General features: G+C 47.0%; 1 protein-coding gene across 2 annotated transcripts in view; it reads left to right on the forward strand.

Moving 5' to 3' along the window:
• The window catches only part of PHIP (pleckstrin homology domain interacting protein), a 1,338,206-nt gene that overhangs the window by 738,639 nt on the left and 585,252 nt on the right, over nucleotides 1-14,315 (forward strand). For both annotated transcript variants that reach the window (XM_069235639.1, XM_069235640.1), the window contains 2 exons: nucleotides 8,457-8,576; nucleotides 11,216-11,323. In XM_069235639.1, coding sequence (XP_069091740.1) covers nucleotides 8,457-8,576; nucleotides 11,216-11,323 — 228 coding nt within the window. The remainder of the gene's footprint in view (nucleotides 1-8,456; nucleotides 8,577-11,215; nucleotides 11,324-14,315) is intronic.

Below are 14,315 nucleotides of genomic sequence, written 5' to 3' on the forward strand. Positions count from 1 at the left end.
AGACTAATGGGTTTCAGGGGGCACCTCTAATATGCCCTCTGGATACATGTCAAATAAAATCCGAGGCTGGCGTAAGATTGGAGTTAAGATGAGGTATTTGGATACCAAACACCATATTTTTCATTGAAGCCATTATATCGCTGGGAAAGAACGAATATCCAGTACATACCTAAAGATGGCTTCCATGTATACTTGCAATATCCAATAATCGAGCTGGACATCACATGGGAGCATCTGCTCATGCAGATATGCCCTCATCAATTATAATGCACCCTGCCTAAGGGCTCTGAGGCAGACTGCAGGGGTGACTTACATACATTTAGATGCAGTGAGTTGGACATGGCACTCAATGGGTGTGCCATGTTGTGTTTTGCCTGGTTTACACCAGGGCACACAGATTGCAATGACAGCTGTGTGCAACTTGTTTTAGGTGTGTCCTCTGTGGGTGGCATCGACAGAGACATAGCAGGGGAATTTCTGCTTGCGTATATATGCCCTCACATGTGCCCTGATGCACCCTGCCTTAGGGGGTGACTTATGCCAAGCACATACAGTGGTAGGGGAACTGGCACACAGGAGTGTGTGACATGTGGAGTTTTCAATTTTGACCCTCACCAGCACACACAGTCTGCAATGGCAGCACTGTGTGGGTTTTGGCGAGGGGTCCCTGGGGGTGGCACAACTGTTGCTGCAGCCCTTAGGAACCCTCTCCAATACCAAGGCCCTAAGAACCAGAGCTATCTGATGCCAGTGTGGGATTTATTGAGAAATACACCCAGAGGGCATCTTAGAGATGCCCCCTGCATGTTATCCAAACTGCTAGTGCAGGAATGACCTGTCCGTGCCAGCCTGCCACTTTCAGACAAGTTTCTGACCACATAGGGTGAGAGCCATTGTGCTCTCCCTGGTCAGAAACAAAGCCTGTCCTGGTGGAGGTGCGTCAAGGGCTCAAGCCTCGGGTTACAGTGCCCCAGGGCACTCCCGCTAGTGGAATTGTCCGCCCTCCAGACAAAGCCCCACTTTTGGTGGCAAGTCCGGCAGGAAAATTAGGGAAAACAGGGAGGAGTGACCACCCCAGCTAGAACCACCCCTAAGGTGTCCAGAGCTGAGGTGACCCTCTCCCTGCAGCATCCTCCATCTTGATTTGGAGGAAAGGGAGCAATAGGGTTAGGCTTGTGTCCCCCTCCCCAGAGGGAGTGGACACAAGAATTATGTAGCCACCCTCAGGAACAGTAGCCATTGGCTACCCCCCTCTGACCCCAGTAACGCCCCTAAATCCAGAATTTAAGGGCCTCCCTGAGCCCAACTCACCAGATTTCTGGCGACCTGACAAGAAAGGACTGCTAAGCTGAACCCCCAGCAAAGAAGATGCAAATTGACGTGACCCCAGCCCTACCGGCCTGTCTCCTGCTTGTAAAGAACCTGCAAAGCTTCACAGGACTGCCCTGCACCCGAAAGGACCAAGAACTCCAGTGGACAGCGGTCCTGTCCAAGAAGAAACAACACCCAAGGACTCCAGCACCACCCTGGATGTGTGAGTCCTGACCGCTCTGCACCCGACGCCCACGGCCCTAGTCCAGGTGGCCCATCCGACTATAGAGGATCCCCAGATGATTTCGAGCAAGTGTCCACCTTGGGCTGACCTCTCCTGTCCCCCACGATGATGCCTGTAGTGTGAATCCAGAGGAGCCCCCTGACCATGAAAGCTGCGGCCAAAGATACCCGTCACCTAAAGGTTCACTGCACCCCTGCAGCTCCCTGGCGTTGGGAAACCCGACCTGCCGTGCAGCAATGTTCAGCAGGCAGCCCTCCTACTTGTCCAGCCTGTGGTTTGTCCAAGCCAACCCCCTGCACCTCGCCTGCAGTCTGAGTGACACCCGGGGTCTCCTCATAGAAAAGCATTGGAAACCAGAAGCCTTGTTTGCACCTTGCACCTGGCCTAGTACTTACCTGTAAACCGTACTAACCTTTCTTTCCCCAGGAACTGTTTCTGAAAATTGCATTGTCAACTTTTAAAACAGATAATTGCCAATATTTAAAAAACGGTGTAACTTACCGATTTCAAACAAAGTACTACTGATACATGTGTGAAGTATGAATCTACTGAAGTACTTACCTGCAACTTGAATTTTGTGGTTCTAAAAATAAATTAAGAAAAGTTATTTTTCTATAGAAAAACTATTGGTCTTGAGTTAAGTCATTGAGTATGTGCTTCTTATATTGTCTGTGTGTGTACAACAAATGCTTTGCACTACCCTAGCATAACTGTTCCAACCACACTACCACAAAAGAGAGCATTAGTGTTATCTACTTTAGCTACTGTTAAGTCTGTGGGGAACCCCTGGACTCTATGCACAAGAGTGTGCCAGTTGTACACATTTTACCTGTTTAGCGGAGACCCAGTGCACCTCAGTACCAGTGAGCAAAAGTTGGGATAGCCATGACCAAAAAGGGCTCTCCTCAACAAAACCTCCACCTCGAGTGAGACTAACCTTTCCCAAGAGAGTGTTCATTGTCTAAGCGGAAAAACTGAGAAAGGCCATCTGCATTTTGGTGATCAGTCCATGGTCTGTGTTCCACTGTAAAGTCCATTCTCTGTAGGGTGTTGGACTATCTCAGCAGTTGTGGATTTTCCCTCCTTCATTTGCATTAGACACCTGAGAGGCCTGTGGTCAGTATGAACAATGAAGTGGGTACCAAACAAGTATGGTCTGAATTTTGTCAGGCACCAGACCACAGCAAAGACTTCCCCCCTCAATGGCACACTAGTACTGTTTCCTGGGGAGTACCCTCCTGCTAATAAAAGCAACAGGCTGGTCCTGGCCATCATCATTAGTTTGGGACAGGACCGCTCATATCTCATGCACAGAGACATCTGTCTGCACAGTTAACTCTTTGGTATAATCTGGAGCCTTGAGAATGGGTGCTGAACACACTGCCTTCATCAGGGTGTCAAAAGCTTTTTGACAACTCACTATCCAGTTCACTTTCTTTTGTTGCTTCTTGGAGGTGAGTTCTGTGAGGGGTGCCACAATGGTACCATATCCCTTCAGAAACCTCTTGTAGTACCCAGTAAAGGCAAGGAATGCACTTACTTGTGTCTGGGTTGTTGGAGCCTTCCAGGCTATAATTGTTTGGATCTTGGTTTGTAAAGGTTAAGCTTGGCCTTGACCCACAAGGTAACCCAAATATACAACATTGCCCTGCCCTGTCTGGCCCTTGCTTGCCTTGACAGTGGTTCCTGTCTGCTTCAGAGCCCCGAGGACCTTTCCAAGGCAGATCAGATGATCATACCACTTGGAGCCATAGACAGCAATATCATTGCGTTATGCAGTACACGGCTAAAATGGCATCCCCGCCCTCACAAAGTCTAGGAAAATATAGCTGGAGTTCGTTTGGGGCACCTCCACTAAAGCAGGAGTGCCCTCACACATAGGTACTTGGACCCTGCCCTCTGGGTTAAGAGGGCCTGCCACAGAGGTGACTTAGTGACCTGTAGTGAAAAGGGTGCATGCACAGTTTCACGCAGGCTGCAATGGCAGGCCTGCAGACACACTTTGCATGGGCTCCCATGGGTGGCATAATACATGCTGCCTCCATTAAAGGGTTCTAATCACATATGAACCTGTTCATTCTCAGTAACCAAGATTTTGGCTTCAACAGCTGCTCTTTTGACTAGTTTCACAAGAATTACTTGTTCGTCCTCTAGCCCTTCTCTGTGCCTTAAGTGCCCTGCCCTACACTCAGTTGGAGGCTGCACTCTATACCGTCTTGAGGTAAATGTGAGGGGGTATCTCATCACCTTCCCTCTTTAGTTGTGAGGGGCTGCCCCCACTTTTGTGATCACTGTCTTTCTCACCCTCTGGGGTGGTGTCGGGATCCTCTGTTATGTGGGTGGCTTCAAACTCTGAAAGTAGGGTTTGAGCCAGTTTTAACTTTGATGGCCTTGCAGAAGTTCCTTACTGCTGCATCGTGAGCTGCAGGTAAGGGTTCCTGGACTCTCGCCTCGGAACCAGGCAAGTTTTAATGTATGTGGAACCTTTCCAAAATCTACAAAAAATATTCTAAGCAGTTTTACAGGCCTAACTAACTACGGTACTTTTTAAAAATTTCTTATGCAGCTGGACTAGGGGACTTGACGCAAGTCCCTAACAGGTCATATTAGAAATTTGGGAAAATTGAAAAATTTGAAAAAATGTTTTTAAACTAAAGTCAGTTCTGAGTTTCTTCATTGAAACAATTATTGAAAGAGTGGTGTCAGCAGATGCAAAATATTCAAACCCATTTCTGAACCACCGGTGTAGGAAACTGGCTATCTGTGCAGTGCACCAAATGTAGGGGTGTACTATGTGGATAGTACAGACAACACTTTATTGTTTATAGGGGTAAAAGTGACAATCTCCAAGACTCTAATTTGCGATAGTTTGTGCTGGAAGTTAGGCTTCTCAGAGGGTAGTGTTAAGCATTTGTTGAACACACAGTAAATGTGAGACACTCCAGAAGGAACTCAAGACTAATGTTTAGAAAAATAATTATTTGTTTATTTTCTTTTTCAACACCAGAGTACATTCAAGAATATAAATACAGTTGCAATTTGTGTCGGTTTAGCAAGTAACCCTTTTGCTCAAATGCACTTTTATACGTTAAAGATTTTAATCACTGGTTCTTCAAAAACTAGAAATGTGTCTGAAGAACTGGTCACAACAATTTCTGACCTGGTGGGGCAAACTTGAACCCATAAAGATGATTATCACTGATTGATAACTACCTACTAAGCATGTCCCCATCTTATGTTCCAATACATTTTTCCATAACTTAGAAAACCTCATCATCAAAGTTGCATGCACTTAGTCCCTCACATAAAATATAATGCACCTTGTCTTGGGACTCTAAGGCCTGCTCTGAGGGTGACTCAAATAAATTTAGATACAGTGAGTGGGGCATATCACACAATGGATGTGCCATAATGTGTTTTTGCCTGGCTTGTACCAGGACAAGCAGACTGCAATGGCACCTGTGTGCAGCTCGTTTCATTGGGGTCCTCCAAGGGTGCACAATGCATGCTTCAGGCCTTAGAGAGTCTCTCCACTTCCCAGGCCCTAGATACGAGGGGTACCGTTTACTAGGGACTTACAGGGGTACAGGAGTGTGCAAATTATCAGCGTTTTACCTGTTTTAGGGATAGAGCACTGGCAACCTATTAAGCGGAGACTTAGTGCACCTCCGTCGAAAAACCTCAGTACAAGTGGGCAAAAAGTGAGGGCGGCGACCATGACCAAAATGGTCTTATAGGGACCCAGTGAGTGAACAAAGTACCTTAAATCCTGTTTGAAGAGCGTTGCTTAGCTCCGCATCGAAGATGCTGCAAGACTGTGGTGTAAGGTCTGGTTGCATCAACGTTGAGGATCCTGTTGACTGGGCTTGCTATGCGAAGGCTGGTGTTGGGGATGGGTTGAGTAGTTGAGGTGATGCGTTGGTTCTGATGAATGGGGATGCAGTGAATGTGGAGCTTTCGCAGTCGTTGTCTAGGCTGCTGTCGACGAGTTATGCAAGAAACTGTTCCTGAAAAGCATTGCACAAAACAGTTCCGAAGGCGAAGCATTGAACCCAAGATGCACGCAGCAGTTGTGATGCGTTGGTTCTGCTTCATGATACATCGCTCAGCCGAGGTGATGTATCGGTTCTGCTCGGGGATGCGTCGCTCATCAGATAGGATGCACCAGCTCCGCTGGCAAGCACCGTAGGCCCACTTCTAAGGGTCTAGCAGTGGGGTGGCACCACTTGGAAGGGTAGAATCACAGATGACAGAGTCCATGTGGAAATTTGGGTTGTTGGAAGTCTTTTAAGTCCCCGAGACATCAAATCATGAGACCAGCCAATTAGCCCTTGGAGTCACTCTGGGTTCTGGGTTCAAGAGATGGAAGTCCTGGTCCTTCTCAACCGGGCAAGAGAAAAGTAGGCAGCGAGTCAGGGCAGTAAAGCAGGAATGCAGCAGAGTGCAGTGCAGCAGAGAAGCAGTCCTTCAGCAGCACATCATTCCTTCTTCCTGGCAGAGTATCAACAGGTCCAGAAGTGTACCAAAGTGGTGGTGTCTGGGGTCCCATATTTATAGCTTGGTGTCTTGGTCCTGGAAAGTGGGAGAAACTTCTAGACAGCAGCTTTGAAGTGCAAGGAATTCTCTGCCTACCCTGCCCTTGCTCCACGTTGTCTGGAATAACAGTACAGGATTGTTAAGCCCTTTGAGTGGACAGGGTACAGCGTATTCAGGTGTAAGCTAGTTTTTGTGCAGCTCCTCCTTCCTTTCGTGCCCTAGATGACCCTTTAAGTCACACCTAAGCTCCCATTATGTGTGGCTCTCTAACAGGAATGCACAAAGCCCTACTGCCAACTACACCTAGTCATGTGACCAGAGATCAGCTGCAGGCACCAAATGGCTAAGGCAAGAAATGTTCTAAAAGTGGCATTTTCGGAATTGCTATTTAAAATTCGGCTTCCCCATAGGTAAGGATTTAAAATTGTGATGCTAGAGACTCTAACTTAAAGGGGTTATCTCTTCTCATTTGGACAATACACTTGTAAAGTGTAATAAGGGACATTCCTATATTATGCTGTTGGAGAGAGAGGTCTTGCTGTAGTGAAAAACAACTTCAGGATTTTTCCACTACCAGGATATGTAATACTTAACAGTACATGTCCCACTTTTTAAAAATAAATATGGCACCCTGTCCTCTGGGTTGTCCAGCTCCTACCTAGGGGTGACATATGTATTAAAAAGGAAGGATTGGACCTGGCAAAAGGTTCATTTTGCCAGGGTGACATGACAGTTTAAAACGGTCCCCTTTCTGCACCCCTTTCTCAAGCTCTTCTTTTTATTTTTTTCCCTTGCCCAGCAGTGCTCTGCTTTGGGCATATCTAAGGTTTAACTTTCTGCTTTTCTGCGGTTGCTTGACCAGCCAGCTCTCTTCAAATACCCTATTGTAAATAGGTTGTTTAAAGGTTTGCAACATAGGTTCCCACCTTCGCCTTTTGTTAAATCCCAGTGGGACTTAAATCTTGTTATCACTTTTCTTATGAGTGCTCCATTTGAGCCTTTACAGAATTGTCCACTTAGGCTCCTTATGATCAAAACAGCCTTCCTCATGGCTATCACATCTGCCCGAGTGTCAATGAGCTTCAGCCTATATCTTTTAAGCCTCCTCATTTGAACATCTCCCCAGGTCTCTCACTTTCAAGTAGGCCAGTCTATCTTCTGCCTACTTTTTACAATTTACCACATCCTTCTAAGGAAGAGGAGCATCTTCACCATCCGGACACTAAATCAGTGTTGTCGTTCTGCCTTGAGGGACCAAGAGAGTTCTGGGTGGATGACCAACTCTTCGAAGGGTATGTTGGAGTGAAGAAAGATTGGGCTATACCGAAGCGTAGTATCTCCATAATGGATTATGCCCTTTGACGATTTGCTATGCACTGGCCAAGAAGCAATCTCCTGATGATTTGCGTGCTCATGCGACCAGAGCCAAGGCTGCGACCACTGCGTTATAACATAGGATTCCAATCCTGGACATCTGCCAGGCTGCAACGTGGGCTTCTTTGCATGTGTTTACAAAGCGCTACTGCCTGGACAGCCATGTCCATAGGGATGGTTATTTTGCCTGTTTGGTTCTGCAGGACTTCTTTGTGTGAAATTGGTCTGCAGAACCACTTCTGGGATGGGATTGCATGGGTATCTATTCTAAGGTATGGAATCTGCGGCTAGAAGTCACTATGAAATGAACATTAACACTTTATCTTGTACTGACACTATTTAGCTGCAGATTCCTTACCGACCTCCCTGCTCTGCAAAAGGATTTCTAGGGACTGGCTGTTCCTTTCAGGGCCCTAGTTTCTTCATTCTTCCCCTAACATTGTATGCTTGTCTACTCCTTACACAAGAGCAGAGAAGTGCAGTTGAATTTCAAATTGAGCCCAAATTCTTTATATAAATTATTCAAAAAGGGGGAGAAGCTGGCTAGATGCCAAGAGGCATAACAGGCAATATTAATTTTCCTATGACAAATGCTATGTTCTAGCTCATGCTTTGCTCCCACATCTTGTGAGAGATGTCTTTGTCTGGCTACCACAAACCTACCCAAACTTATAAAGGGTCCATGTTTTCAACTAATTTGAGATGGACAGGTTGCAGGGAAACACATTTAAAAACCTGCCTTCACACAGTAAACTGATCGTTGGAACACCAGGGACATCCTTTTGACTAGTGGCATCTTTTTGTTTAATTAAAAAATATATATATATATATATTTATTTGTGGGAACATTTCCCTTTTGCAAGTATATTGATGCTTGAAATTCTCACTTGACAAAATGATTTTCCCAAATTACTAAGTATTGTTTTGCTACTTGATTTTCTTTTTGTTTGCTTCATTTATGTTTTTGTTAACAAATATTTCTAATCTTCAGAGCGTGCCTGTTGGTGAATTGTCAGAAAGAGGCCTCAACCTGGAAGAATGGCTGCCTTCCGATTGGATTACAGATACTGTCCCTCGACGCTGTCCTTTTGTACCACAAATGGGTGATGAGGTGCATTATCTGATCATGTTTCCCTGTTGTTTGTGTCTTGTGTATCATTGTTGAGTGATTTAAGCTATGCATTCCTGTACACTATTTTTAATAGAAATTGGTAAATACATTTTTACTGAAATGAGTGTGCTTTTTTCCAAGCCTAGTGATATTCTCTGCCAATCATAAACAGTAGATATTTTTCAGCATTTGTGGAATTCCCGAATAAGTGCACCTTAAAGAAAAAAAACTGGATCAAAACATGCTTTTTGATTTTCTAAAATTTAAAGGTGACAATAGAAAAATTATTGATTCCCATGATGGTTTGCAGTTGACTGCGCACAAACAGCTCGGTCTGCTGTCCAACATGGCTTAAAGTGAAACGGTGAAAGGATGTGGCACTACAGTCAGAGCTGCTTACTTTGCTATTGGGTAACCCATTCAAGCACAGACGTCTGCACAGCGTCTTGTGATTCTGGGCAGATCGCTTAATCTCCCCTGTAGGAGGCTGGCTTAGTATACAGGGTACACCTATAGGTGAGGTACCCTGTACTGAGTCCAGGCAACCCTTAGTGAGAGTGTAATCAGTTCCAGGTAGCCAGAGCTCTCAAAGGGTTGCTGTGGAGAGCAGCTCAGGCTTATCCAGGAGGGTGTAAAGCAATTGTAAATACCACACAGATCAGGCAGTGCTGTACACACAAGAAAGAACCACACCAATGTTAGAAAAATAATGTATTATTTATTAAAACACAGGCACTAATCTGACTTTGGTATATTTCCTAACCGGAGATATGAACACACAAAAATATACTCAAACAGGTAAGTGCAAGCATAAAATAACATTAGCCCCTATTGGGGAGGCAAACCATATACATAAAAGCATTACTGACCAAGGCTGCCACTCAAGGAGCTTTAGGATTGGGGAAGCACTAAAACATCAAAGGTAAGTAGCTAGGATTCCTCAGGCACCCGTGTGCAGAGTTCTAATCCCGGTTCAGTGTCCATAGGATAACATAGGGAAGTTGTGTTCTAGAACCCTTCCCAAAGGACTCTGAAGAAACCCGTTAACACATGGGAGGTTTAAGAGTGCCCCCACCCGTGGATACCTAGAGAAGTGGAGTACCTACACCGAAGAGCCCAGCTGCATAGGGGTGTTGGAACTTCCTGTTGAAGTTAATGGGGACCACAGCTGTCCTTCTGCTGTCGTGACCCGTGGACCAGGTCGGTGTAACCCAGGCATGGTTTCCAGACAAAGAGGACCTAAGGAAAGAGGGGACAGCATTCAGACCACCCGGGGATGTAGAGGGGATGCAGGTAGGTAATGCATTCCTGAGGGATGGTTGTTGTAGAAGTGCAGCTGTAGTGTCCAAGTAATGCAGGAAGCTCCCAGGAGCTGTACAACCCCAGTTGTCGGATTGCAGAGGGATCAGTAGTCAGCAGGGCCACCAGCAAGCCTTAGCAAATGCAAGAAAACGTTGCAGGATTTGGGGACCAGCAAGGTCCAAGGGACTCAACCTTTGTAGGGAGGTCAGGCCAGCCCTAAGCAATCAGGGGAGCCCGCAGGAATCGTTGGAGACCCCAGGAGGACCTGCTGACAGCAGGCACAGGGAGTCAGCGAGGTCTCAGCAGCACAATGAAGATGGATGCCCACGTCGCAGACATTGCAGGGAGGATGTCGTTCTTGGAGTGGTGCTATGCTGGAGGCCAGGGCTTCTTGGAGCTAGGAGGTCTTCGGACTGAAGAGCGAACAAGCGTAGGCAACGGCAAACAGACGGGTGCTCAGGGGCTCTGGCCATCTCCAAGGAGGGACCACAGACTTCTTGGTTGCAAAGAGGACCGGCCAGAGCTCTGGAGACCCACAGAACCACCACCACCTGTGTTGTAGAGCCTTGAAGAGTCCATGAGACAGCAAGTCCCACAAACCAGTCGTTGACGTTGAGGTGCCTGGGGCTGCACGGCCACAGACGTTGCATTGTCCTTACAGTGCAGAAGGAGCTGTCCTATGTCTTGGTTCCCTGGCGAAGTCAAGCAGCAGATTCGATGTCCAGATTGCAGAAGCCTATGCTATTTGGGCCCTTCTTTGACCTCTGCACCTGACCGGCCCTGTGCTGCTGGTGCTGTGGTTTTGGGGTTGCCTTGAACCCCCAATGGTGGGCTGCTTATGCCCGGGAGACTGAATGTGTAAGTGCTTTACTTACCTGAAAAACTAACTATTACTTACCCCCCCAGGAACTGTTGATTTTTGCACTGTGTCCACTTTCAAAATAGCTATTTTCCATTTTAATCAAAACTGTATGTACTACATGATTTTGATCACAGCATGCCTGTCTTGGTGATCCTACAAGAGCTCAGTTTAAATCCTCCTTTAAACCTTTTGAAAAAATAATAAAAACGTACACCCAAACATCTTTCATTTTTTAAAAATTCTAATTGCTTTTGAGTAGAAGCTTCCTCATGTTAAACCATGCCATAGATGTTCTGCATCCCACACTCTGCCCTCCTTCTGATAGCTTTTTTGCTTGAACAAATGAATAGCTAAGCTTTGTATATTCTCTCACATTTTTGACTGCTGTGAACTACAAAATTACTGAAATGGTAGAAGAGTTAGATTATTTATTTTCATTGCTCTATGTTGATTTAATATATATATTTTTTTCTAGGTTTACTATTTCAGACAAGGCCATGAAGCATATGTTGAGATGGCCAAGAAGAACAAAATATATAGGATAAACAGCAAAAAACAACCATGGCATAAAATGGATTTGCGGGTAAGGATGCTTTTTTTCTGTTTCCTTGACAATGTCACAGTACAGCAGTGTAGGGCCTTATGATGCTGGATCCTGTGGCATTGTGTTGTTTCTGGACATATCCTGTGTGGGTAATGTGATGTACCTTTGGTGTATGGGTGGCTAAACACTATTACACACTTGTTGGATAATTAACATAATATGATAGAGACATCTAGTTGAAGATTCCTTCCCCTAGAGTTTCCCCTGGCGTCAGTCTGGATTCGTAGATTATTCATGAAGAGTACCCCTGCGTGCCGTTACATGGCGTTGATCGGCTCCGCGTCCATTGTCGCTGGATACAAAATCGTGGATCCCACTTGGGCCCCACCCTGGCGAGGGGACGCTAGTTCTTTTGTTTCCACAACAACCAGCGCTGTTCCGAAGAAAGAGCTACCCCTCAATCACTATGTGATTGTTCTTTTTATTTACTTTTGTTGAAACTTTTTTGAGTATATCAACTCCTGGTGCGTCAAGGATATATTTGCATAAGACTTTGTTCAAGCCATGCGGATCCTGTCATGGGGCGATGTCCATGACGGATCCATTCCTCGTGTGCCTTTAGTGTCTGTAATGTGACCATAACTCAGTTGTTCTCAAAGTAACAGGCCATAAATTTAAAGGCTTGAGGGAGCAGTCTCTAAAGCTCATGGCGGCTGGGTTTGCGACTCCGTGTGAGTACTGATCTCGGTCTAGAGGAAGTCGAAGAAAGTGAAACATACTTCGACTTCACCTCGTTAGTAGGCTGATGAGAGGAGGGAGCAGAAGCATAGTCGATCTAGGCCTCCCTCTGCGAATCCTGCATCTGGGTCGACTCTGCGCCTCTCTGAGTTTCCGGGAGCCAGAGCAACCCCTGGCCAACTTAAGGAGTTTTATGAGACCATGCTCCTCATTTTTAGGCAGGCTGACTCCGCTGGTGCGCCTTTGGGCACTGCAGAGTCAGAAGGGGCCTCTCAGGGTCCCCGGTCAGCAGCTTCGGCATCAGCTCTGAGGGGAACTCATGGATCCGTTACTGGATCCAGACCAATGCCAATCATACCCATTCGACCTTCCAGGGCAACTGTCCCAAAATCGATGCTCCTAGCTCCACTAGTGCCCCAAGGTGACCCCATCCTCATTGCTGACTCCGACACAGAGCTAGATGGGCGCTGTACAATGCAAACTCTGAGGCAGACAGGGGCCTTGCCACCTATGGCAGATCCTGAGCTTTATTCCTATGGGCTAGGTTACGGTGAGGAATGGGAGGTGTCACTGGCCCCCTAGAATACCAACTGCAAGACCCCACGGACTGACGTATGGACCTGGGTGAAGCCATTGGACTTGATACCTCCTCTGAGTCTGACATGCTCTCTTACCCACTTTGGCTACAGAGGTGGGAGCTTCATATTCATTGGTGGTGTGGAGAGTGGGCAAGGTCCATCACTTGTTGTTTTTGCTTTGTCGCCCTAAGTGGGAAGGGTATGCCCAGACGTGGGTCCCGTGCTTCCCATGCCACTGGATTCAAGCTAGCCTGGCTGATGAGGGGTGAAACCCTGAAACCGGTCCCAGGATGCTTGTTTCCGGTCCAGTGAGGACCTGGCTTGGCAGTTCGGGCTGGACTGTTCCCATGAGGAACAGGGTCAAGACTGATTTGCATATGGCTGGGTCCAAACTGGGGTGGCATGGTAAGCAAAAGAACGATGGATTAAACCCAGATCTATGACTGGGGGTGAGTGTTTGACAATGTTCAGCATTCCGTCCATCACTTGTTGTTTTTGCTTTGTCGCCCTAAGTGGGAAGGGTATGCCCAGACGTGGGTCCCGTGCTTCCCATGCCACTGGATTCAAGCTAGCCTGGCTGATGAGGGGTGAAACCCTGAAACCGGTCCCAGGATGCTTGTTTCCGGTCCAGTGAGGACCTGGCTTGGCAGTTCGGGCTGGACTGTTCCCATGAGGAACAGGGTCAAGACTGATTTGCATATGGCTGGGTCCAAACTGGGGTGGCATGGTAAGCAAAAGAACGATGGATTAAACCCAGATCTATGACTGGGGGTGAGTGTTTGACAATGTTCAGCATTCCGTCCATCACTTGTTGTTTTTGCTTTGTCGCCCTAAGTGGGAAGGGTATGCCCAGACGTGGGTCCCGTGCTTCCCATGCCACTGGATTCAAGCTAGCCTGGCTGATGAGGGGTGAAACCCTGAAACCGGTCCCAGGATGCTTGTTTCCGGTCCAGTGAGGACCTGGCTTGGCAGTTCGGGCTGGACTGTTCCCATGAGGAACAGGGTCAAGACTGATTTGCATATGGCTGGGTCCAAACTGGGGTGGCATGGTAAGCAAAAGAACAATGGATTAAACCCAGATCTATGACTGGGGGTGAGTGTTTGACAATGTTCAGCATTCCGTCCATCACTTGTTGTTTTTGCTTTGTCGCCCTAAGTGGGAAGGGTATGCCCAGACGTGGGTCCCGTGCTTCCCATGCCACTGGATTCAAGCTAGCCTGGCTGATGAGGGGTGAAACCCTGAAACCGGTCCCAGGATGCTTTTTTCCGGTCCAGTGAGGACCTGGCTTGGCAGTTCGGGCTGGACTGTTCCCATGAGGAACAGGGTCAAGACTGATTTGCATATGGCTGGGTCCAAACTGGGGTGGCATGGTAAGCAAAAGAACGATGGATTAAACCCAGATCTATGACTGGGGGTGAGTGTTTGACAATGTTCAGCATTCCGTCCATCACTTGTTGTTTTTCCTAGACCTCGAGCTGCCTTCGTTGGTAGTCAGGACTAACCAACTGATAGAGGTGCTGAAGTGTGGGAATACTTCATCTGAACAACTGTTCTCCTTTAATGAAGCCCTTAAAGTTATCTTACTGGTACAAACCCAGCATAGGGGCTCCTGCGAATAAGACAATTGCCATCCGTCATTACCCTGCACCAGGTGACCCAGGCTTCCTAACACACACCCCACCCCTAAGAGCTTGGTCATCCAGGCCTCCACCTA

Source organism: Pleurodeles waltl, chromosome 5, assembly GCF_031143425.1.
Source record: "Pleurodeles waltl isolate 20211129_DDA chromosome 5, aPleWal1.hap1.20221129, whole genome shotgun sequence".
Classification (NCBI taxonomy): domain Eukaryota; kingdom Metazoa; phylum Chordata; class Amphibia; order Caudata; family Salamandridae; genus Pleurodeles; species Pleurodeles waltl.